General features: G+C 41.5%; 1 protein-coding gene across 2 annotated transcripts; it reads right to left on the reverse strand.

Moving 5' to 3' along the window:
• Nucleotides 1-1,025: 1,025 nt before the first annotated feature.
• Nucleotides 1,026-25,199, reverse strand: TMC5 (transmembrane channel like 5). Of its 2 annotated transcripts, none has more exons than XM_051805202.1 (23): nucleotides 25,097-25,199; nucleotides 16,481-16,642; nucleotides 15,767-15,951; nucleotides 15,284-15,388; nucleotides 14,804-14,896; nucleotides 13,980-14,079; nucleotides 13,308-13,398; nucleotides 12,757-13,005; nucleotides 12,442-12,593; nucleotides 11,788-11,932; nucleotides 11,111-11,266; nucleotides 10,427-10,593; nucleotides 9,732-9,810; nucleotides 9,250-9,347; nucleotides 7,445-7,540; nucleotides 6,765-6,840; nucleotides 5,798-5,931; nucleotides 4,492-4,665; nucleotides 3,974-4,052; nucleotides 3,552-3,644; nucleotides 2,356-2,457; nucleotides 2,008-2,053; nucleotides 1,026-1,450 (listed from the first exon to the last, which is right to left on the reverse strand). In XM_051805202.1, the coding sequence occupies exons 2-23, from the start codon at nucleotides 16,552-16,554 to the stop codon at nucleotides 1,332-1,334; spliced, it is 2,613 nt and encodes an 870-aa protein (XP_051661162.1). In that variant the 5' UTR covers nucleotides 16,555-16,642; nucleotides 25,097-25,199; the 3' UTR covers nucleotides 1,026-1,331. The 2 variants fall into 2 exon arrangements, with proteins under 2 accessions (XP_051661162.1, XP_051661083.1); XM_051805123.1 differs by lacking the exon at nucleotides 25,097-25,199 and adding an exon at nucleotides 23,207-23,773.
• Nucleotides 25,200-26,231: the final 1,032 nt, after the last annotated feature.

A 26,231-nucleotide genomic window follows, 5' to 3' on the forward strand; every position in this document is an offset into this window, starting at 1 on the left:
GCTACATACAAGCACAAAGAAGCACAAAGGAGGTGGTTTTCCTTGTCAGGAAGACAAGGACCTCTTCCATTCACGTCACTCGTCCACCCTGCACTGCAGAAGCAACAATCTCAGCCTTCTAGTGCACATCCTATAGCACATGTGCATTATGTTCAGCTTCTGTCCAGCCACTTCAGTGAGTGCTGTAGCCTCTGCTGTTACTGCTGAGCCTGACAGGAGCTCCCCATGTGGCCACTGAAGGGCAAAAGTCTTCATGGCAAATGGCCCTTGCTCCAAAGGTCCAGTTTTAGTTGTTGCTGGAGTTGATGGCACTGCTGAGTCACATCCTCAGTGCAAACACCAGGCCCACATCCAATACTCACAGCCAGACTCCACAGCTGTACACACAGGGAAACAATAAAATTGAATCTGGTCTTGCATTTTGTGTGAAGTTTGTCCTTTTTTCTGTGCCTTTGGTGGCTGGTTTTGGGTTGTCTTTAGCCTAAATTACAAGCAAGAGGAAAAGATGTCCCTCATTTTTATGTCCAAAGCAATGAGGGAGGAATAAACCAGGCAGTAGTAGAAAATGGGCTAAACAAAACAAAACAAATTATCATGATGGTAAAGTTGTGGCTCTGAATAAAAAGAAGCTGCATCGTGTCTCAGTCATGCATGGTAAAAAAATAAATCTCTATTGTGTTACTTCCAATCAATCCTTTATGGGAAAAGATGTGAAAAATTTTAGTTTACAAGCAGTGGTTTTACAGAGATGAGAATTTTGATAAGTAGTCACTCTTCAGAGTTCCGGGAGCTTTTAACATTAAAGCTGCTTTTGAGTGACTGTAATAAACTGTAAAAATGGCACAGAAAAGTGAAAATGGAATGGAAGTTTAACCTCGTTCACACAAATTATTTCCCAGCCATTACAATCTCTGAGTCATTAAAAACAAGTGCACTTTAATTTCCTTCTATGTTTATTTAACCAATACTTCAGGTTTGGTTTAGATCAGATAAAAGCAGTTTAAACGATATAACTGATACAAAAATATTTTTAAACCATAACTTTTATTTACAATTAGGCACAAATTTCCTTATATTCAGTCAACAGCAAGTGGCCAGCTGTGCAGGGAGTCTCACTGCATCGAGGTGACTGTCACCAGAGTACCACTGCTGCAAAACAAACCCATCACGCAGGATATTCCCTGTCATAACAAACTGCAGTTGGGATGCATTTTGTTCTATTTTTCGTCCCATTTAGAGGTAAAAAAATGTTTGAGTGATTCTTTCAGTCATTAGTGCAAAAGAATGTTGCTTTCTGCAGGACACCCATCAGTGGTACTGACTGTGCCTGCTCAGGGTTGAAAATATCCTTCATCATCGTCGTCGTCCCACTGAGCCGCTTCTCTGGCGCGCAGGGCGAGTGCCACAGCCTTGGACATGCCACTGCTGCTGGGCTGGGCTGGCTCCCCATCTGTCACCATAGAGGCAATGTTAACTGTGCTGACATGGTGTAACCACCACCCCCATTAAAAAAGCCCTGTGTTATTTAAGGGTCTCATCTGCCAAGTATTTGGAATGAAGTGACATGATCGTGTAAACCGGGAATAGCTCAAACCAGGCAAGATCCTGTAGCTTTTTTTTATTCTGAACATGATGATATCCTAGGGACTCTACATCATTATTAACCTCTTCTGAGATCACACCAAGATGTGAAGTCTGTCTCTGAAGGGATTTAATGCTCTTGTCTGTGAGTGCTCCCATAATACAAAATGGCTCCTTTGCCCAAGGAAATTCCACTTTCTGCTATACAGTCTTCAGAGGTCACCATCAACACCAGAACAAGCTACCAATAAACACATCCTATAAAAAATGTTCACCCCAGAAACCCAATCTTTTTGTTTTCTCTCTATACAAGATGCTAAAAGCTGTGTCCCTGACATCCAGCTGTTACACACTGTGTCTCTACGACAAACATTCCTACTGAGCTGAACTTCTGAGAGCTTTCTGTGTTTCACCTTTGTTGCTTACCTAGTGGGAAGTCAGTGCCACTCGAGATCCCAGCAGAATAGGGATGCTGAAAACAAAATTCACAAGCAGGTTTAGGTCATGATTTCCCTCATGTGCCTGTTATCTTCTATTTAAAAATATACCAGTTACCTGTAACAAAGCCATACTTTCCAGGTCTTAAGCAGGTTTGTGATTAGGAGTGTTCCAACACCTATTCTGATTACACTTTTATACCTGCTCCAATTAATCTTTAAGGTTATTTCCATGCACACAGGATGGCCTCTTTGCTCCACATACACCCATTGTCTGTATCACACCCAGATTCTACATAAGGAAATCTAGCAGGTTTCCCTCTTTTGACCATCTCACCTCTGTGTAGGATGTGTTTTGGTTTCTGTCAAATGCCTCTGCTGGGTAGCCTGGCACTTGCTGGGCAGGTTGCCTGGATGGGTGGTGTGGAGAGGAGCTTCTCTGAAAGACAGAGTATTTGGCATTACCAGTCTGTATTCTGGCTTCCAATTGTGACTTTATGGTCAACAGTGCTCATACCCTTGTTTGAGGGAGTTTGCCTTTCTATTAGATCCACAATGAGATTATTCTGGCATCTCCTTTTGAAACCTGATCTTAACAACTACAAGAATATCCACACTTCATAGGCTACCAAACCCTCCTCTCAGGAGTCCCACTTGTGACACTGAACATGGCCACTGGTTGTTTGAAAATCCCCAGCACACAGAAAATGCCTCTTCAATTTCAGCTCCCCTCTTTACAGCCAATATTTACTTATATTGTCACACATGTATTTATATTTAACAATAGATCAGTATCAACTGTTATCCATGTTATCCATGTTTATTCATTTATTTTTATTTATATTATGACTTTAATGATGGCCGGTCATCCAGGGGGATTTGATTTTTTGGGAGGAAGGAGGGGAAACTACCAAAAACTTTTTCTCTGCTAGTATGTAGGTCAAGGACTTTTTACTCAACACAAATTAAAACACTAGACAGCACCTACATGTGTACATTTTTACACTAATTTGGTTGGTCGGGGAGCAGGACTGCCTTGAAAAATAAAATTAAGTTTAAATCAGATGTCTATCGATGTCATATGGGATTTAAAATGGGGTTATATCAAAGCACTCAGTTTTACCTCAGTTGAAAAAAACACAAACTATAAAACCCTGAGGAAATCCAGAGTCAGGGGAGGAAGGCAGCCTCATTCCCAGCCTAGGCAAGGTTCAAGTGTGGCTGAACCCTTTGTGATCATCAGTGCACACTTTAAGAATGTTTTCTTGCAGTTTCATAGCCATAAATTGTGGCTGGTGAGGGTAAGGACTTTTCTATATCCTTCCCAGGTTGAATTCCAGCCTGGAACAAATAGTTAGGGAACTTTCAGAATATCCTTTTGCTGTCTGGAGTTAACTAGTAATCAATCAGTTTGCATGAAATTTTAAATACAGACACATCCTTACAGGGCAGCCTATTTGCAGGACTGGAGGAGCCCCGTGGAATCAGACCAAGCACATAATTAAACAGCAGCACCTGAACAGGCAGACTGACCTGCTGGCCTTGTCCTCTCACTGCAGATGGATTTTGGTTTGCTCTTTGCAGTCTCCTTAGTTTTTCAAGTAAAAACATCTTGTCTTTTGCTGCCTGTGGTCAAAACATACTAGATCATTAGCTGGAATGGACTAATCATTCCTGAGAGGCTCAAGGCCTGTAAGTAACCACTGATGAGAATAACTCCTTTTATCCTAAAATAATCGGTCTACAGAGGGAGCTGCTGCAGCACATTTGAAGATACAATTCTTTTGCAACAACTCTAGTTGTGAGTTAAATTTCTCTGCAAGTCCCATGAGGAAGGGCTCCCACCCTCCCTTGCAGTCATAGCCAAAACAGGTTACAGCTCCACAAAGCTGGATGAGACAATCAACAAAGAAGCCAAATTATAAAAAAAAGATACAGCTGAAAGTCAGACTTACATTAATAATTTGCTTACGTAAGAGTTTGGTCATGGTCTTTCTTCCTTGTATTATTTGCCAGTAAAGATAAGTAATAATTCTAAACAAAACAAAAAAGTCCAATATATGAGCATTTCCAGTCATTGTCTAAACAGAAAATTATCCTGTTTATTTTAATCTATTAAAAGACATACATACACACATCTCTGCACACACACACACACACACACACATATATATAAAGTAGATGTACACAATTACACAAGGAATGGCAAACACATGAAATTGCTTAAAACATTCTCTTGACAAAGACCCAAAGCTTGGAGCTGGTTTGTAAGGAGCTTTGGCATTCTCACATAATAGGAATAGGTTTTACAACTTCAATATGTACTTCAAATACATGATTTTCCAACACATTAACTATTTCTGATGCTTTAAAATGCAATTTGCAATTTTTTTTTTATGAAGAAGGGCTATGTCATTGCCAGGTTTTTCCACTTCAGGCCCTTTTCTGGTGCTTTTCATTAGCAGGTACTTACAGTACAATGCTAGAGAGGATGAAGAAGAAAAGTTCACTTGTAATTAAGTTATGGTAGATCCACACAACCCATTCTGAGACAGTGTAATGTTCCAGTGTGTGTATCCACTCAGACACTGCAGCATACATAGAAGACAAGCCTCTGAAAGGACCACATCCTTCTGAAGGTTTTAACCTGGAAGTGTGAAAAAACAGCTACTTAAAAACTTCACATGCTAACCAGTGAACTTAGTCAATACTGTGATTTTGTACATCAAGATGCTCATCAGTTTGCTCTAGCCCTCTGTTCTCCTTAGGCTCTCAGGTACTTCCATGATCTGTGTTTCATTTTTAACTTGGGTCCCTCTCCAGCCACTAAATGCCCACCTGAGATGATGCAGTTGCTGCAGTGGATCAGTGCCAAGCCCTGTAAACACAATCTTGACCTCGATGTAACATGTCAACCACTGTAGCACAAGCTTCAGCAAATTGAAAAAGTGGACTTCTTTCAAGTTTCACCACAGGGAACCATCCTTTCACCTTGCCTTCAGGGCCATGAGTCATTGCAGATTTTCAGTATCAACAGAATGTGCTGAGCTAAGGCAGCCCATTGCAAGAATTAGCATTATCAGGTAGACTGAAATAAGAAAGTGTTCTTTGCTTTCAAGCTGAACTACTCCAGACAGTCTGAAATTCCCCCTTGCCATCTGGAAATGTTTGCTCTGATAGATTTCATCCCACCTAGTTTCATGTGTAGTCACTTGTCTTACTAAATATTGAAATCATGTTGCTGACAAGTCAAGGAAAAGGCTGCCCCTCCTTACTGTGGTCAGAGCAACATGCACAAAACCAAAGCAGCTTTAAAATACTGGTAGCACTGAGATGCATTATTACAGAGGTCAGCACTGCCTGCAAAAAGAGCCTCTGAAGTTCACAAAAAATCCAGAAGTTGACCTCAACTGAGTTTTTTCAGGTGTTTCTCTGCTGCAGACCCAGTATGACCTACAACATACATAAGTCCAGGAACTAAGAGTCAGTCGCAGAAACTTTTAAGAGAAGGAGTTTGATGCTACATTTAAATAGGAACCCAAAACTTCAATGCAACTTTGTTTCTCATCCCACTTTCTTAGGGGACAAGCTACACAGCTACATTCTCCCAAGCTCACCAAGCATCTCTTGTTTTCAGAATACAGAACATCTCCTGAACATCTGAAACCTTCCATCAGCAATTAATATAGCTTTTCCTGTGGAGAAATGCAGGTTCCTCTGTCTGGTATCAGGTCACACAGCATAATTTAGTAGGCTTGAGCACCAGTGATCTTCCATACCTCCAGACAGTGACTCCAATGACACACAGGACTCCAAGGAAGGAAGGGCAAAACAGCAGGAACATGAAGGATGTTGTCATTTGAGCAGTTCTCCAGACTTTGCGAGGGGGTTGGCAATTCCTCATCAGACTGACCTTTAAAGAGATGAAGGTACTCTTGGAATGGTGTTACCTGCCACTTCAACTCAGCTTAAGTCAATCCCACTGAAATTTCTGGAACAGCATCTATCAAAAGTTTCCAAGAATTTCTTTTATATTAATTTGATAGACATTCTGTAGTTTTAGAAAACTTCAAGAATATAGTCTTTAAATAGCAAGTGGCAAAATGAGGTTCTGATGGGTCCTTCAGGACTCTGTTGGGTAGAATTTGCTTTTGCAGCATATGCAAACCCTTGGTTCAGAGGAGTTTGAATCCATCTTTCTACCTACAGCTTTGTCCTTCTACATTCAATGCTACAAGCTGCTTAATGATCCAACAAACAACTTATCACCTCGTCATGATACTGAGGCAACTCTGAAAAGAAGAAATTTCCACCATGATCTTTAGCTGAATCACCCTGCTTACACTTAGATACCTTGGCAGAGGGGCATTGCTGGGGAGTAAAATGGGAGGGCAAAGTCACAGCCACAGGCTGTCTATACTGACACATCCACTTGTCCACTGTTAATTCCTCAGCCTTTAATTTTACTACTTTATCTTCTCCCCTCTCCAACTGTGCTCTTAACTCCTCCTATAACCCTTCCAACACCTTTTTCCCCTCTCAGATTTCACAGATTTGTAACTCAAGGGCATGCATCTAACTAGTCTTCCTTTAAAGCAAATCCCACCCTCCAAACCCCAACCAACCAAACTGCTCCCCTAAATGCAAAACCCCACAGCCTCAACCAAAAGCAGCACTTAACACAATAAATTCTGCCCAGATTTCAAACAGTGCAAGTTTATTATGAATACATACAAAGTTTGTTACCTTTTTCACACAAAATACTATAAAAAATGCTATCATCTGGATACCAGGCAGCAGAGGTGAGAACAGGATACCGATCCTACAAGAAGGGATTTATAGAGGAAAAAGTTACATCTTCACTGTTCACCACACAACTCTCCATGCACTGAAGGCAAAAAAAAAATATCACAGTAACTTCACATACAGATAGTGTTGGATTATTTGGAAATGTGACTATGTTAACCTTGATCCTGTAACAGTAAGTCCACCTTGGAAAATATGCAACTTCAAACATACATATCTATGCACAGATTTGCAAAACTCTCTTATAATTGGAGTAACATACTCATTCTTAGAAATAAGGCATCTTTTCCAGGGTTTAATACTGAAACTATTTCAACAGGAACATCATTCCAGTGGGGAAGTAAACAAAATTCCAGGATACTCCTGCAGCAACCTATCGGATTTCTTCCAGACTAGGTGGCCACTGGATAAACTACTGACTGAAGTTATTGTTATTACCCACAGAATTATAAATAAAACTGGCAAGTTGCAATCCTTCCCAAAGGTACTTAATAGGTCACCTCTCGAGAACTTATCTTGTTTTTCCCCCATGATGGGAAGCACCCAGAAATGTCAGAATAAGAATGTTCCATGATATTCCTAAGTACAAATGAAGTTTTGCCTGTAAATGTAACACTTACCAGGTCAAGGTCTGTGCATAGATCAAATCTAAAACATTTCGTCCGATATCAAATTCTGGCTGCCCCAGGCTCACACAGACTGTAGTTCCAATAATTCTGGGGGGGAAAACCAAAAGCTACAGCACAATAGCATTTGCTAAGTGAGAAAGCCCTCTGTATAAATCTCTGCAGAAGACCCCCTGAATACAAGCATCAGTGACAAATTATTTAGGGGCTGCATTAACGTCATGCAAAGCAGCCACAGCTCGTTCAGTACACAACACAGAAAAAGTGAAACAGAATTTGGCAAAAGTGAATTCCCATAACACACAGCAGGGTTGAAATAAGACCTAGGATATTTTCATGCAACTAAAAAGACAACAAACAAGGGTTTGTTACTGTATCAGTAAATATCTCTACTAACGTAACTATTTCTTATTTACTTTAAGCACAAGTATGTTTGTGCTTAAGCAGCTGAAATGTCAAGTTGCCTCGGTACAAAACTGTAACAGCTTTTCAGGTCCTGAGTCCTGAGAATTTCCAGCCTCAATCAGAAAAAAAAGTGTCTTGTAGTCTGATATTCTTCAGATATATGTGAAGTATATCCTGTTTCAAACTCACTGAGGTTGCAAGTAGTTGAGACAAACACAGGTAAGCAAGTACTAAGAAGATTCCTACTGAGGACCAATAATTCCTTTTTATCACCTCATTTTTCCTGAGGTGGGGAGGTTCAGTTTCTGCTTGTTGTAGCAAGAACAATAACAATTTTGGTAATTATTCCATCTTGCCTTGAATACACACCTTGGTACCACTTTATCAACTGCATGATCAACAGTGTTTCAGGGCTGGGTTTTCAGGTTACTCTGAACACATACAATTAAATACAAGCAATTGTACTTTTAACCTTTCACAGCTCTAAGTCAGGTGCTTTTGGCCAGCTTAGGGGAGGCCATTTGTCAGAGCTGGCACTGCAGTTTTGTTCCTGTGACCTTTTGCTGGGAGGTGGTTTCCTATCTGAACACAAGAACGGGAAGACTAAAGCACATTGGCAAGAGCTGTGGAGGAAAAGTCTTCAAAGCCTTCTCAACATTGTTAACTTTTTGTTAAATTAATACAAAACAAAGTCTTACCTTGTAAACCAGTCCTGTTCACACCATGGGCAAAGAGCAAACAATGGATCTCCTACGTAAATAGGATCAGGAACCCGAATGCTCTGGAGAGCTGGCAAGCACTTAAATACTCTACTGCCTAAGCCCTAAGTAATGTTTGGCAATAGAAAGGTTCACACAGCAGATGTCAGAAGTAAATGACTTTTTCCTTACATGCTGACTTGTATTCACATTCAGTCAAAAATATTTCTCACTTACCATGCTGCAGACCTCTACACTTGAGTCATAATTACACCCCTAAGAAGTCTGACTAAAATCAGATTTTATGGACACTCTGTAGTGACATAACTGAGAGGGGAAAAAACTATAGGGAGTCAAAAAAAGGAAAGGCAGCAGTGTGCCTGTGGAGAAAACATGGTTTTCTGCTTGAGACACTTGGTTCTTTGTCACTCCACATTCAGGAGATCCCTGAGAGTACCATGTAGTGTTTACATCTCCAAAGGGAAAAAGGACACATTGGGAGAGTAGAATGCCACACACACTGACCTCCTGCTAAGGAGGAGCTGCAATATGTACAGGGCATCTACACAGAGAGACAATCAAGGGAGCTTCAGTGGTGCCACAGCCATGCTTCTGCTGGACTTTTCTCACGCTGGAGAAAAACAGACCATGTCTTTGGGTAATGAATAAAAACAAGATTAGAAAAGCAGTACTCACCTTCGTAAAAACTCTCCAAAGAAAGAGCCAAGCAAACAAAATATGAAGTCAACCAGAACAAGACGATAGATATCCTGGCCAACCAGAGTTTCCCAGCACTTTAGGAAGCAGAAGAAAAAAAAAAAAAAAAAAGAAAAAACAACAAACATACTGAGAAGTCAGAAATCATGCAATTCTAAAATTGTTCCCAAATGCTGAAACTTGATCAAAGATCTGAAATCTTGATCAAATATATGCTAACAGCCTGACTAATCACAGTTGACTTCTCACTGAACAATACTGCCAACCAGCTGAGACCTGAGCTGGGTCATTCATTTTTTCCTACAGTTCATTTCTCCAAATTTGCTAATAAAAAATATTGGGGTGGCAAACTCAGCTTTCCAAGACACCACGTGTACTTCTCTTTGCTGAAGCAAATATCTTATCAAGGTGGTTCCTAAACTGGCACTGCAAGTCAAAGATTTGTATTTTTGAAACTTTACCTGTGACTCTGAGGCAGACACAATGTTAAGCCAGTAGTAGCACAGTATTCCAACAATAGAGATTTTCAGGATGATGTTTCTATAAAGAAAAAGTAACAGTAACTGCACCAACAGCTGGTCCACAAGCTCACTGGAGGGAATGATGGCAGGATGACCATTGGTTACATTTTAAAACCTACCAGGACCAACAGGAACTCTCCTGGGAGCTCAGGTGTGCCATTGTTCTATTGTCCTGGCAGGAGGGGAGCTGGGCATGACAACCTTGGCACAAGCTAAACAGGCTGGGGGTGTGGGCTCCCCATGGGAGGAAGGTCTGAGGGACACCAGGGGTTATGCAGTGTTAATTCCAGGCATCTGTTTTTAAGTGAAACGACCTCAGTCCTCTCTCCACTTCCTTTCCTTTCCTGGGAAGGGGCCAACAGTCCAGGGGCCATCTAGGGATGCTACAAACAAAACTAAGCCCAGTGTCACAGTGCACCTGAGAGGGAAACCATTCCTCATGCAGAGATGTAACACTCCAGAAGGCTCATGGAAGACAAACAAATCATGAAGAGATGAGTGCACAGAAGCCTTTGGAGAAGATAAATTCTCTTCCATAGCTCCCTACTGCCCACCACACCATCCGGGCACAGCTTTGCATCAAAGAGTCAGACAACTTCAGGCAAAAAGCACTAAGAGGTGGTAGCAACAAATACCTGGCAATAGTGACATATATCTGCTGTCCAGGAGTCTGGAACCTCTCCATGCGTCCAAGCCAGGAGTAGAAGAATGGGGTGAATGTGTTGAGGAGAGTTGCAACCAGAGGTAGCACCAACATGGCAGCTTGGCTCTCCAGGTCATTGTTACGCCCTTTCACAAACAGCTTAGAGAGGGGGAAAAAACCACAATCAAACAACCTCAACCTAGAGCCTTAACCAAAATGCTGCCTCAGGGTGTGTCCACAGGGAAGACACCTGCCACACCTCCCTGTATGTTTGTATTCCCTGTATGTTTATGGGCCCATGACCTGCAGCACAGTGACCTTCTCCCCTTCTCCCGCACTACGTGGCGCCGAGGGTGGGAGCCCCAGCTCAAATGCAGCTCCTAGGAAAGAAGAGGCAGGTCTTGCTACTTTTTTCCAGGTGACCAGCTGCACTATCCCTAAGCTAACCATGGGCCCAGGCAAGCAGCTGCTGGAGAGAGGGGGCAGATTTCCTCAGACCCCTCAGGTCCCACCCTCTTGCCATAGTCCCCAGTGGTGCAAGGCCTTTGTAAACCAGAGTTTTAGGTCCAGCAGAATTTGTGTCTGCACTGAGAGGAACAACAGCTCTGCTTCTCTTTGTAGTGAACAGCACTGAGTGTAAGATACACATGTGGAAAACTGCAAAATCTGTCCTTACCTCGAGGTTATTGATGGAGAGGAAGTAAACACCAGCACAAGCAGCTACTGCTGTTCCCAGAGAAGCAAACCAGGAAAGAAGATGAACACCAATACGAACAATTCTCTGTGTCACAGAAAAATTTACAACTTCTCTGTTTACTTCAGTGAGGTGTTCCTGCAAGGAAACAATTCCAAATAAAGAATTTCTTAGCCAACACCATAAGGCAACACTTGTTTCAAGTAACTCCTTGAGAAACTGAATGAAAAAGATTATTTATCTAGGTGGGCACAGTGATATCCTAGGAACATTTACTGGACAGCTTCGTGTTCCTACCCTAAAAGTTGTGTCTCACAGATAACATTACCAGCCTTCCTTTTGTCTACAAAATGGTTAAATTGCAGGAAGGAAAAAACCGGCAGAAATGTTCTGTTTGGCAAATATTTAATAGCCACAGAGATTCATTCAGAAGGATACAAATATTTATATGCAGCTTAAAGAGAAAAGGGAAACAAGTAGCTAAGACAACTCCAGGAGCTTAAACCAAATGAAACTTAACTGTCAGGAAGACTTAAGTCTCTTAGGTACAGGACTAGCCTGCTTGTGTCACTCTGCCAGAGATTTGTAAGTGCACACACAAATAAGTCTCTGGCAGAATGACTCATGCAGGTTAGCTTTGTACCTCCTGTGTTTCGTACCTTTATTTGTGTGCTGAGATTCTTTTGTTTCAGCTTCACAGCTTTTTCATTAGTTATATTGAAGTCCCAAGTGCAGAGCAGTTTGCTGGCATTCACAGAGTATGCCTGAGGGTTAACAAAGTTCCTGGTGAAGGAGTTTGCCATGCTGCAATGAAAATTGAATTTGTGAGATGCATCATGGGAAACACATCGAGTCTGCAGGGCAAAGGGGGAGATAAGGGAAATTTGTCAGTTTTCCCATCCTGTCCCAAGGCTACATAAGTGTGTCACATAAGACAATGTGGAAAATAATGTAAGAAAAAAACTTTCATATTTCCTTCTCCCAGTAGTTGCTGACAATCTTTACCTCTGGAAGGCCATCATCAATAAGGGACTATATTAGGAGCAACAGCTTACAAAGGGTTACTTTGGTTTCAACTGGGATTCTCTGCATGTTCCTTACTATTTTGCAGTTATTTTTAATTTCTCTAATAAAGGTTTGATTTCTGGAGACTGTCTTTTGAGCAGAAATTTCTACTTTATACCTGGAAATGAGGACTTGCAGAAACACACTCAGGTAATTATTACTGCTAACTACTGACAAGGTGGAGGGTTTTTGTTGTTTGTGTTTTTTCCTCTTAATATAAGGGAAATAAGAATTCACAGTTAGTTTACCTGAACGACAAGATAAGAAAACAGATGACAAAATGTACTCCAACAGTGAAAATATAGGCCAGCTGCATGTTGTAAGATGGACCGTTCTTTATTTTACTGATTGTAGCATTGGTGTAAAAGCCATAGTAGAGTACTGTTTGTTGAAAATAACCCTGAAAAGACAAGGACATTATTCAGAATGTTTGCTACCACTTCCGTGTGGTGGAAAGTATCATCATCTGAAGCCAAATTAACAGAAGTGGGAGCTGTCCCCTTGTCTACTGTGAAATCACAAGCGTGATAGAACTTAAATTTAGATAAAATTTGAACACTTACAGCCCCAGTGAGCAGCTCCAGACCCGTGAATGAAAGGTTATTTGGTTCTGCTGCAAGAAACTGAGGAACTGCGATGAAGCTGAAGTTTATGAGGAATGAGAAGATGTTAAAATTTAGCAGCCACTTCAAGAAAATAAAATAAGAAAGAACACTCGTTCCAAACTCAGCACCAATGATCTTCAGAGTCTTGTGCCACACCCGCAGCAGGTGAAAATGTTCTGAAATGGTGTTTCCAAACCGCCGAAATGACTGAAGTGCAAAAGAGGAGAGAGGTGAATCTCAGCAAGCAAACAGGATGCAATTTCACATAATAAAGCCTCACATTTTTTACAGTTTCATTCATACAGCTAAGAACAGATCTGCCCCACTCCACGCACCGTAAGATGTTTAACTGGGGTTCCTAAGTGCTCCCATAATGCACTAACGACCACTGCAGCAATTAGCTGGCTCTTTGGTAAGTAGCAAGACCCCAGATTCCTCTGGAGACAGTGGTAGCATTGGAGCTAAAGTGTTTTGCTCTGCTGTGACTGGCAGAAGTTTCTGACACTTACCACTGCTGTGTCCTGCAGACACTGTGTACAGCAGGAAAGGTGAGTGCCACGGTGCCTTGACTTTTCTGTTATTTCTTTAAGAACTTTATTTCTGTGGAAGAGCAGGGCAAGGGGTGACAAGCATTATAGTGTGAGTTGTAATTGAAACAGGAAGCCAAAGAAGATGCTGCAAATGAAGTTTCACTCATGTGCACATGAACAGAATTAACAAAACATGAAGATGTTCTTGCTGGTTCTTTTTATATCAGCTGATACCCTGGCTCTTGTCCATGCTATGACAGCATGTTTTAACCCCTCCACTAACTAACATTGGCAACAAAATTTAACTATATTTTGTGAGGAGACAAAAGGATGGTTGAGACTATGCAGTCTCTTCTCCATTTTCAATGGCCAACATCCAAGTGTCCTTCAAAAAGAAATCTGAAGTCACCATTCATAACCAAATCTCAAGATCTTGATATTCTGTATTATATTACCACAGAGATTCTTCTCATCTCCATCTTTAAATCATTTCTCTTGTGAGATGTTAACTTTTTAAAAGTGCACTAAAAAATTCTTAGTCATAAAGTGACAAACCAAATCTGAGCAGATGGCAAATCCCCATAATTGAGAGCTAGATGTTGCTAGAAGTATAATGTTTGTAAAACTAAATGGATGAACTCATATTTTTACCTGATTTCTCTCTTTTTTTTCATGGTCCCTGGCATCTTCTGGATTGCCTTAATCCTTTCACTGGTGGACATATTTGCAAGGCTTCCAATTAAATCTTTCTCTGCATCAAAGCCATGAAAAAACAAAATTTTGGGATACTAACACAGTAATTTTTATACACAACCTGAAACGAATATAACAGCATCCCCATTTTCACTGCTATCAAGGTGTGGCAAGTCCTGAGACTTAAAAATATTGTCCAGAATATCTTCAGCTCCACCAGTACTCTAATACAGATGCAAGTAAGTACTGCAATAAAGTTCATACAAAGAGCTGCAATACCAAGGAAAATAAAACACTGACAAACTTCAAGATTCTGGCCCATTGCTTGATCACTGTTTGATAGTTACACTTCCATGATGCTACATATTGACTTGAAAGCTAAATTTTTGTTTTATTTATTCTATAATTTTAGTTGATGTTACTCCCCAAATTTAGCACTACCTATGCAATAGACAGAACTGCATTACTTGACAACAAGGCTGTTTTCCCATAGTTGAAATTTGATGCTAATTCTAAACACAGTGGCTGAAAACAATCAATTAGCTGTTCAAACAAATTCTGATAAAGAGCTACAATTCACATTCATACTGCACCACGCTTCATTTGTCATGGGATTCGAGCTTGTTAGCAGAGCATAAAATATTAATCACTGGTGTCAACACAAACCAAGTTGTCCCCGTAACCACAGACAGACTGTGCAGGCAATTCTGGCAATAAACTAAGAACAGTATCGATCACTCCATCCTTGTACAAGATCCTGAACCACTTATCTGAACTCCTACCTTCACTGCCCACTGGATCTGTTCCAAACATGCTGGAGGAAGTCAGAAAGGCCTCATCAGGTGGTCTTCTGTTCCGTCTCCGAACAAAGCTATCTAAACAACATGCATTCTTTAGTAAGCCCAGATAGTCCTGACAAACTGACTTAAGAAATTCAAATTTCACTTCCACAGAAACAAGTTAAAAGACTACTCTTCAAACTCACTACCTACATGCAAACAGATGCTCCCCCTCTCACTTCTTTCCTGGTCATGCAGATACATGTGGGAAAAGAGAAATGTGCACGTTCATTATTGAAGATTTTCTTCCTAGAAACAGGGCCTTTCTTTAAAAATCTTTCAACTGACTTCAGGGGGATTATTTTAGAATCACACTCAATCAGGCTGAGTACGTTACATGTACCAGACTCCCATTTCCCTGGGACCAAAATGCAGCTGCTCTCTCCACCTTCCTTCATTCAATTATTTAAACACAACCCTTACCTTCCGATCCACTGGAAATTCTGTGGGTATAGGGATAATCCAGCTGATGGAAGGCAGAAGCTGGGGTGTATGGCAGGTCTGGCTCAGGCTCAAAGGAAAGATTGTCTGTTGAAGAGAATCAGAATTACACAGAAACTTGTTTACTGCTGTGGATTATTTATGGACACAGAACACCAGCCCTGTGATCAAGTACAGCTCTACTGCAAACACAACAACCTATTCCCTTAACAAAACTCCCAAATCTCACTCCAGTGTCCGTTCTAGAACTCAACAATACAAGACAGTATTTACTGATCTGTTAATACAACACACAGTCCATGGATCTGTTAATATAACACCTGAACTGCTTTAAGGAGATTTTAAAAAAGGGCAAAAAATACACAGAGAGTTGAGCTTTGCAGAGCTGCAGGACTCCCTCGGGACAGAGCAAGCTGTTATTTGTTCCAGTGTTTCTGTAAGCTGGTCACATGAGAAATTACATACCTGTGAAATTTCCATTTAGACTCCTGCTTGGTAAATCCTCTCTGTATTCAGAGCCAGGTCTCATGGAGCCCATTGGTATGGCCACAGGGTTGTTCTGCTCTCTTCCACTGCGCTCTCCATAGGAACCATGAAGTGAAGGATCATCAGGGGTTTGGTGAGAGAAGGGATTGTTTTGAGAACTTCCCCTGTGTAAGCAATAAAAAAGAAAACCCTGACTGTCACAAAAACACTCAATAGATATCCTTAATAATTTGCTACCTATTATCATCAAATTTGAGTTCTTTATAAACCAAACTCTGATACTGAGATGTATTTTGTAGTTCTGATTTGGTGATCAACTGAATTAGAAAAGCTAATACTTTTCTCCACGTGAAGTTAGCTTAGACTCTGCCTAAATAGGAATAACTGCTTGGAAAACAAGAATATCCCAGGTTACAGTATATTGTGAAAATTACTGGAACTAAAAAGTATCTATGATACTATGCCATAAATACATTTTACTGAAATTCATCCAACATGTAAAAAGTAAAACACCATTTCCCTTGAATGCTGCCTTCCTGGTAACAGCTTTAAAAAATTGTGTCTGAGAATGAAAGCATAAAGGAAGGATTAAAATAAATCCACAAATTAAAACTCTGGGGGAAAAGTTTCTCGTGCATATGAGTAATTTAATTTCTTATGGCACAGTCACACAGCAAAATTAAATAAACTCACCTTCTATCAATTTCCAATGTCTCTGAGAAGTAGTAGTCTGGATTTTCAAAGCCTTCATTGTAATGATAAGACATGACAAGTCCTTTGTTTGGAGGATGAAATCTTCCCCTTTTTTGTCTCTACTGCTTCATTAATATGTTAATGAGAAGACTGATTACAGACCTGATTAAAAAACAGATGCATGTACATAAAAAATTAAAAGGAAGGAACTCCATTTTAGCAACTCAGAAGATTCTACCATCCCACTAACAAATAACATGAAAGAAAATAAATCAGAAGTGCTTGTACCTTCATGCTATTTACCATCAGGAAATTGAAGTCCACCAGAAGTTGCAAGTAAAATGGGAATATTTCTCTATAATAAGCTCTCTACAAAACTAAGGAACTGGAGTGCCACTGATGTTTTCCCCAACATTGACAATTCAGCCAGGTTTTAGAAGCATGTCAAAGCAATAGGAAGAAAAAATAAGTTCTCTCTCCTTCTTAAATAGGGAAAGCCAAACCCACAAATTTCTCCAAAAAATTTACTACATTTCCAAAACAAAAGAGGAGGAGAAGCCTGCCCTCCTACTTACTAGCAGTGCATCTCTAAGCCTTAGTTGTGAACAAGGGACCCATTGGAACACTGCTATGTATAGAGCTGACAATATTTAGACTCATTCTTAATGAGGGCTCTTCTAATGATTTAATGTCTCCATCCTGTAAATAGGTTGGTTTTGGATTTCTTACAGAATGCTCCGTTTTAGTCTTACACAAACCAGACTTGGTCAGAGTTTAACAAATGGAAGCCCAGATAAGCCAGTGAGAAGGGAATGTTACATTAGAAAAACAGAATCCAAATTAAACAGGCAATTCTTGCAACTAATCAAAAATGATACTCAGAATAAAAAAGGAAGCAATTTTTAGCATTAGTTCTTAAAGGCACCATGCCAAGTTTCATCAGGTGGCAGAGCTATTCCACAGCAGGGAAGGAAAAAATAAACGAAAAAGGGCACATCTGGCAAAACCCATCAGAAGCTATTTTTATTTCGGCTCCATTCCTAGAAAAACAGAGCAGAATCTCATTTCACAGTACAGTCTCTACCAACTTCTCTATTTGCAGTGGATTTTATTTGTGATTTTTATTACAGCAAAGGAAGTATCACATGAAAAGTATCTTCAAACTGGATAATTATACAGTGTCTAGTTCCTGAAGCCTTGTCAAAATCTTCTTGTTCTGCCAAAAGAAGCTCTTAAATTACTATTATGTCATTTGCACGCCTAAAGATCTTGGAACACAGTCTAAAATCCTGCAGTGTGACATAGCTGTAAAACACTGCCCAGGTTCTGCACACTGACTGGCAAGGATTGAATTCAAAGTCCTGCATTTTAATCAGAACACTGACTACATTTTGATTACAGCCTGATGAATCATGCTGTGACACCCATGGATTCAGCACACTCAGTAAAAATGCACATGGGGCACTGTGAATCCATGGTGCATCACCCCTGCCTTCTGTAAACAATGGGGTGTGGTTACTGCCAACAAGAAACCATAAACACAGTCTCCCCTAGGTGAAACTTCTGTTTTTTTCAGGCGACAACTCCACACCTACAGAGACAGAGTGAGATTCTCAGGAATGCAGAAAAGTAATTAGCAGAGCCCCCTCTCCCCATCTCCAAAGAAAACCAATGAACACCCAAGGAATCCAAGGCTCTGATATAAAAGTCATGAGAAGTTTAAATCTCCTGAGAGGTAGCCTTTCTTTGACAGGAACCACTTAGCTCTTGGTGATCTTTTGAGAACTTGCTTAGAATATATCTGAACTTTTATACAAACTCTTCAGGCATTTGTACATTGTGTCCTTATGCTCCATTTTAATGCATGGAAACGATTCTCAAAAAAGATAATCGTGGACTTCTGCAAAGCCTTGCTTGGAAAACTAAACATCCCCTATAAGAGTGGTTGACATTTCAAACTGCAATGAAAAGCTAAAGAGGAAAAAAATTACTTTCTCAGGGGAAGAAAACTCTGAGACAATTCCCTTTGAAGAGTGTGCAAAATTACATTTTTCTGGTTTTTTAACTTGTTTCCCAGGAACCCAACTCTCTTGGACTCAGACACCCAGAAAGCTGGGAAGCCTGCCAGCAAGGCAGTTGGAAAGCTGAGCACTGATCTGAACAGCTCATCAGCTTGCCTGGTCTTCATTCAAGCAGTAGGGAGAACAGATATTTTGATGGAAGTGTATGGGATGTGTAGACTCAGCATTACCCAGAAGCAAGCTGGCAGAAAGCACTGACCATGCCCATCAACTTGATATAGCATCAACCAACCAGAAACAGATCAGCCTGACTGAAAAATACATTCAGCACTTCTTTCTCTTACTTGAAAGACCTCTGGGCTTATCCAGAAAGGCTTGCTAAGAGACTCAAAAAAGCCCAGGACAGACTTCCAGTTGACTTCATCATTATCCACTTTATTTCGTTGGAGTCTTAAACGCACCACATGCCAGGTGTACAGTCTGACACTGAACCCAGCACCTGAAACCACTTTGATTTTTCTCCACCCACAAAGTTTTAAGGACTTTAAATAAATTCTCCACATACCCAGAGGCAAATTGAAATCTTTGCATTTCATCCCTGAAAAAACCAGTTTTTTCCCTTGCTACCTACGAGCATTAGATCTCAAACTTTGAGGCATTTGGAGTGAGCAAGAACACGAACATGGATAACAGGAATGGTTCTTGACTGTAGTCACTCACAGATTGCTGTGATACCTGGTACATAAGTGCTGTAGGCTGGGGGGAAGGTGTGTGTATGAACAGACATGCTCAGGGGGCACAGCTGGCACGACAAGGGTGCACAGGTAGGATGCCAAGAGTGTACAAGTGGCACATCAGGCCACTCACTTCCTCCATCCCAAGTCCGAAGATCATGAGAAACTCTTTTTATCCAATCTAATGCCTACACTGCAGGTTTAGTTTGGGGTTTGATCTGTCATAGTTCACTGGAAAGAGCCCAAAGCAGGTAATGCTCAAACTAAACCATCTCTTTCTTCCTTCTGACCTATGATGGGATGCAGTAAACCATAGCTCCAGGAAAAGCTATGACATATAGCTTGAGTTTTCCCTTTAAAAAGTTATTTTCTAAATGGAAAAAAAAAAAATAGCTGGAGAACAGCGGTCATTTGGGAAAGACAGAAAGCAGGATCTTGACAAATCTTCCCTTTGCAGCATGTTGTCCACTTGTGGGTTACATTTTTTGATTTCAGCAAGCAACAAGACAAATCTTATGTTACTCCTCCGGAGCACAGAAGGGTTTAAGATCAGTGAGTTTAACAATCATTGATATGTAAATAAGTTTAGAGGTTAGGTGGAGAGTGGGTGCTTTCCCCTTAAATCATTCAACACACACTGTAATGATACAGAACAGGAAACTCCAAGCAGTGCACACTCAAGTTTCTGGATCATTTCCCAGAAAAATAATTGCCTTCACGTCACAGACCAGCAGCCTTGATAAAATACTCCAGGTTAGTTTCATCCCTCCCTGGACAGGTAATTCTCTGCTATGGACACTAATCCTCATTTAGAATGTAATCAAATAAACATGAATGTCTTGCCAAAATAGCACTTTGTCCTGGCATCAAGTTTCGGGAAAGCCACTTAGACCTCCAAGTTCTTTACCTGTAATCCCTCAGTAAAAAGGATTACATAAAGCAAGTCCTGCTTACACACATCTTGAAGAGGAATAGAAACAGTAAATTCCAGAACTACAACATAGATAACTTAATAATGTTGAATGAAGCAAATAGAACTCATGGAAGAACTGATTCAGAAGGCTGAATGTGCTCTATTTCTGTAAAAATATTTTAGTTTTATAGGGTACAACTGGACATACTGATTTCTGGAAGCCAAAAGTGAGTTTGAGAAACAAGCCAGAGTTTTACATGCTACATCAGCAACTACATTCCAGTACCAACCACTGCTCTTCCACTATCTCAGTCCCAACAGTTTCAACACTGCTGCAACAAACCACAGAAGCCTCTCAGAAGGTTGCAAAGGGCCTGTGAATTGACCCTAATCAAACACTACACTCGAGGAAACCTCATCTTTAATTGATATATTAAAGATATATTTAATTGAAACCAGCGTGAATCATACAAGGAAATGACACTCACCTTTAGTGCCTATTGCCAAAGTACTCAACCTGTACCTTGCACAGGCCTCCCACTGTGTTTTTATTAATGGCAGCACAGCCAGTTACAGGAATTAACATCAACTCTGCTGTTTTAGACCTTTAATCCATTTCAGAAATGTAAACTGTGCCTCTGCTACAAGAGCCCTTCCCAGTGATGACATGCAGTCTTAGTAGCACTAAAAACCCATTTGCTGACCAGTGCATAGGGAAAGAACACGTAATGAAATCGGGAAGGGAGTGACAGCATTGCCCTTGTAGGGGAATGTCTCTCCCAACAGCTCGTTGGATCCTGAGCTCAAATTAATGTACTATAGTGCAATGCTACCTACCAGAATTCAGATACCACCCTCCCTGTAGCCCCAGCCCTTCTTGGTTAGAGTGTGGCACAGAGAGCAGCCAGGCAGGCAGGATAGTGTCTGTCTGACACAGGGAACATCCTACTGTGGAACTGTCTCTGCCCTCACCTGGCTGCTCCCAGTGCCTCCAGCTACTGCTTCAGCATCATAAGCTCTGCTTCTTATTTGCTCTTTATCCACTGTTTTTGCACCTAGTCACTTGTTTGCCTTATTCTTTCCATCTAACATTCTTCTTGTAATTTCCCCCCAATACAGTGTTTTCATCCTGTTCACTTTGTTTGCAAGTAAATCCTGTCACCTGTGGTTGCTCAAATAAGGCCTTTGGAGAAGGACTGCCAGCTCCTTCATGTTTGCAGTGGCCCAAGCAGGATTCTACTTCTTCACCTGAGTTTAGACACCTTACTTATAAACATACCCCTGAAACATTAAAAAAAATGTTACAATATGCAGTTAAAAATTATAGTGTCCAATAAAGTGTTGGAAAGGCGTGGTGCACACTTCAGGGTTTTTGCTCAAAGGCAGTGGCTGAAAGTTCAGATACTTCATTAATTCTGTGAAATTCATAGTACTCTCCCTAATCTACCACACACATCCTTGCTTCTCCACCCAAAAGGCCCCATGGGATCACAATTCTTATGGACTGAAGTACATATGACAGTGGCTTAGCATGATCTAATCCTTTCCCCAGAGACCCCTTTGAGACCAACTTTCTCTTTGTTTGCTGTATGGTTGCTTTTATTCCCTTAAGTCTGACCACAAGTTGCAAACTTAATTCACTGTGAAAATTATAAACTACTAAAATTGGAAATAGGGAACTGAAGAGCAAGAAGAGTACACCTGGCAGAGAGCGGCAAGATTAGCAAGAATAAGAAATAAAACTCTGCATTATTTCTTTACCACTTGAAAGACATTACCTAGTTCATAGTCTGACCATTACAGGGAAAAAAGGACTAAAGCAAGAATCATTTCATATCAGTGCAACTCAGTCTTGTGACTAAATTTCCAAACTGCAGTGTCACATTCTTTGCATTTAGCAAGACTAAATCTTGCTTTGTAAAACAAGTTTTTTAAGTCTATTAACCAACATTACCAGCCACTTGTATTTGAAGGAAATAACTGCTTACATTAAAAAAAAAAAAAAAGGAAGCAGTTTTTGAGTACCTGGTTGGAATAATTTTCTGCTTTCAGTGCAAAGGCAGTCCACCACAACAGGTCTATCAGAGGCATGAGAGAGTGCTTACCAGAACAGTTCTGATGTTTTGCCTTAAAACAAAGCTCTTTTTATTGCACTTGCAATGGATACCCATCCAGTTTAAATGCAATCTTCAAATTATATTTTAATGAGCAGTATCAATTACAGGAGTCTCATTCACAAGTTCAATTGGAAAAGCAAATTAAGACTATACATATGATCATTTCATATAATAAACAGGGTTTAAAATATACACAGTGATGTTGGACTAAAAAAGGGCATTGTTCTGTTTGTAATTTCTGGCTTAACTTCCTGCTAAGGATATTGTCATCTCATTACTATTTGCACAGGCAGCATTTAAAAGAACTTTGAGGGAAAACAAAAGGCATTCACAATATTTTGACAAATAAACTGAGGGACTAGAAAATTACTCGAGAGAACCAGAAAAGAGAAACAGTTTTGTCACAGGTTTCTCCTAATTCTTAAAAATCCTTATATGCAGTTTTCAAATCGTTGGACAAATAATTTCACATAATCTGAATCCTTTTTTTTTTTTCAGACAAAATGCAGCTTCATTAAAATGCGATGTAGCTAAATCCATTAGGGAAGCATGTGGCTGCTAATCCCCCATGGGACCAGCGCTTGCAGCCGAAGGCAGAGGAAGCGGGTATGTGACTAACGGGGCGATAAAGGTGAGAGGGCTGACACCAGGGTCTGGGCACGGCGCCGTGCGGCTGCTCACCTTTCAGAGAGCAGGAGCCGAGTACATCCCTGACACTCCCGCCATCCTGTCCTTACGGTTCCATCACTCTATGTCAGCAGCGGCCACCTGCTAAGCGCAGCCACCTGTCGGGGGCCCGAGTGGCTCCTCCACCTCACTGAACGGAGAAACCACCCTGCAGCCGCGCTCTGGAGCAGACCCAGCCCGGACCCAGCGCCCCCCGGCCCTTCCCAGCCGCTCCAGGACGGCAGAGCCCCGGAGCCGCCCGTCCCAGCTCTTACCTGCCCTCCGGGAGAGGCTGCCCGCGCCAGGTGCCCCGGGATCGGCACCGCTCCAGGTGCCCCGGGATCGGCACCGCTCCCGCCCCGCCGGCGGCTCCTCCCGGCGCCCCGGTCCCGCCCCGGCCCCGATGCCGGGGGAGCTCCCGGTGGCCGCCGGCTTTGCTTCGCTTCGCTTCGCTTCGCTTCGCCCCTAAACGGGCCGTGCACGGAACTGCACCAGCGGGAAGGGGGAGCTGAGGTCCGGCTCGCACAGCTCGCAGAGAGACAAGAAAAACAACCACGCCAAGTTCCTCGCTGTTACCTGCCGTGGGACGCGTTGCTATATTTCTATATGAGCTCCAAGGCATTCAGTCTCCTTCCCCCATAAATTTAAACATGCTTTTTTGGGGCTGAGGATCGCAATAACACCACAAAAAAAGGATGGAGAGAAACGGTCTTCAGACCCAGGGTGTGTTACCTTTATCCCTGGATTAATCATTTGCAGAGCAGAGATAAAGAACGATCTTGACCTCACATATTTTTACTTCCAGGAAGGCTCCTCCAAGGGTGAAAAAACTAGATCACACTAGTACAGAGAGTAATCAGCAGTTCCTGGATGGCGAATTTAATACCAGCCCTTCCTGTAGTCTGGATGGGTCAGAAGGAACTTCTCCTTTAGTGTGACACAGACATACTGATTTTTCCTGTCTTTCTCCTTTCCCTCCTTCTTCCCATTTCACACAGAGATGGGAAAAACCATGGACTGGACAAAGCTACAGTCGAGCACCAGGCAGGGTGCAACACAGAGAAGTCAACAAAGTGCTGGGGTGGTGCCTCTTGCAGGAATTTTTGTGCTAAAGCTGCTCACAGGGATATCTGCATCACCTTCCCTCACTCCACTGCAGCTGGAATGGGGATACCCCGGCACATCCACCTCACAATAGTCACAGCCAGGCTGTGTCCAGGGCCCCTCTCCAAGGCTAATGCTGTCCTCTGGAAAGAGGAGTATCCTCAAACTGGACGAGGGGCCAAACAGCCACCACTGGGATGGGCACAGATGGAGAGGGAAAAAGGGTAAAGGACAAGATTGACTCTGCTGTCCCACACTTGTGTCCTGCCTGTTACCTTTCTCTTTTTGCCAACGCGTTACAAAATTATAGACTCCCTGCTGCTTTTGTGTTGGTAGAGCCTGTTATGACATTTTGGCATATTTTATCCTGCCAGGAAACCACATATCTTAAAACTTCTAGCAACTATTCCTAAGTAACTTCTCTGGCCAGCAAGATTAGAAAAAAAAAAAAAAAACAAATGAAAAATACTCCTGTCAACCTTTTGGATTAAAGCCAGTGGGGAATTGGCAATAAATCAATTTGCTCTGTGTTCAGAAACTGTGTTGGTATAACAGCTGATGATCACTTTTACCAAATGGCTAGTGACTTCCCAGTTCCTGAATTGTGTAAAAACGTGTTTATTCTGTATCTGACACATTCTGTAGACTTCAGTGAAGTGTTCTAATACCACTTTAAGATTACATTTTGCCCAAAGCAACATTCCTGGCATGACTGTAGAGGACCTGTCTGCAGATTTCCTGCACTGATCCAGAGCTCCCTCCCTGCTGCACAGGCCACAGCCCAAAGCACCAGGGCAGTCGAACGTGAGAACACCCCAAAATTAAAACAATCACTCAGAGCTTTCCTTAACATTTAGGGCCATTTTTGAGCTGTGGTATTAGGAAGAGGAACCATATGAAAGAAAAAGTGTCCTGGAAATGGTGTTACTAAATGTGACAGACGGTTTCCCAGCATCCTGGGAAACAGTATATGGCATTGGCTTCCATGCCCAGCACAGACTGAGAGCTGCTGCTGTTGTGAACAAGGTACACTGGACAAATAATACACAAGAGGAACTTACCACAGAATCATCCATTCTCTTCTCTTTAGCATGCCTGTATTCTGCTTTTCCACCTGGGATTGCTGTGATCCATTAAATTCATTGAAACATTTCCAAGCGTCTTAAAAGCTTTCTCAACTGGAAAAAAAAGAAATAGATCAGAGAATGTTCTCACAAAATTCCCGGGGAAGTCAATCTTGTTTCAATTCCTCCAATCTTTATTTAAATTTGTTCTCATGGGGTCATTAACCCAATACTTTTCTAGAACATGGAGTTTCAGAAAGAGTCTAATTAAGCAGCAAGTGTACTACTGACCTTTATTCTTTGTATTCTTACTGGTAAGAAAAGAAACATAAATAAGAAGCCAAACTGCCACTCCAGATGACACCTCTAGGGAAGCCTTACCCCATAAATATTCCTATTTAGGGCAGAGCTGGCCCTGCTCTGAGTTCACAGCCACAGAAAGATGCTTGGGTGGCTTCAAGGGACCAGTAGAAGTGGGTACTTAGGCCCTGTAACATAATGTACATTCATATTCATGAATGCTGATCAACACCAAATGATTTTTTGGGGTTGCTACTGAGGGGTTTCAATTTCCATCCCCTGAGTTTTTCAGAATGATCAGCTGGGAGTTGTTCAAATGAATTCCAGGAAATGTGTTGCTCAACCAAGGACCCAAAAATCACCTGTGCAAACGGGCTTCACTGAGGTGTCTGGTTCTGTTACCAACACACCCATCCTGCAGAAGGATCTGTGTGTTACAAACACTCTCTCACAGCATCAGCCTTTGCTATACGAAAAAACCCATCTGGGAAAAACCACCCTGGAGATCTGTGGAAAGGAGAAGGGAAAAAAGCAACAGGCCTTCAGAGCGACTTAATGAAGAATGAGGGCAAGTTATAACTTGTTCTCATCAAAAATAGACAAAAAAAGAAATATTAGATATAAAATCACAGAGTCATCAAGGCTGGAAGAAACCTTTGAGATCATCAAGTCCAATTGCCAAAGACCAGCCTAGTGGTACGAAGGCAAGAACACCTACAGGGTAGGTTTCTTGTTTTCTTAAGTAATTCAGTTCAATAAGGAAGTTGCTGTGCTTTAATTCCATGTCTCTGTATTTCACAACAATTCCCCTTAAGATATATCTTTCACCTCT

The sequence above is a fragment of the Manacus candei genome, unplaced genomic scaffold (assembly GCF_025592945.1).
Source record: "Manacus candei isolate 608988 ecotype Guabito, Panama unplaced genomic scaffold, ASM2559294v1 h1tg000002l, whole genome shotgun sequence".
Taxonomy (NCBI): Eukaryota; Metazoa; Chordata; class Aves; order Passeriformes; family Pipridae; genus Manacus; species Manacus candei.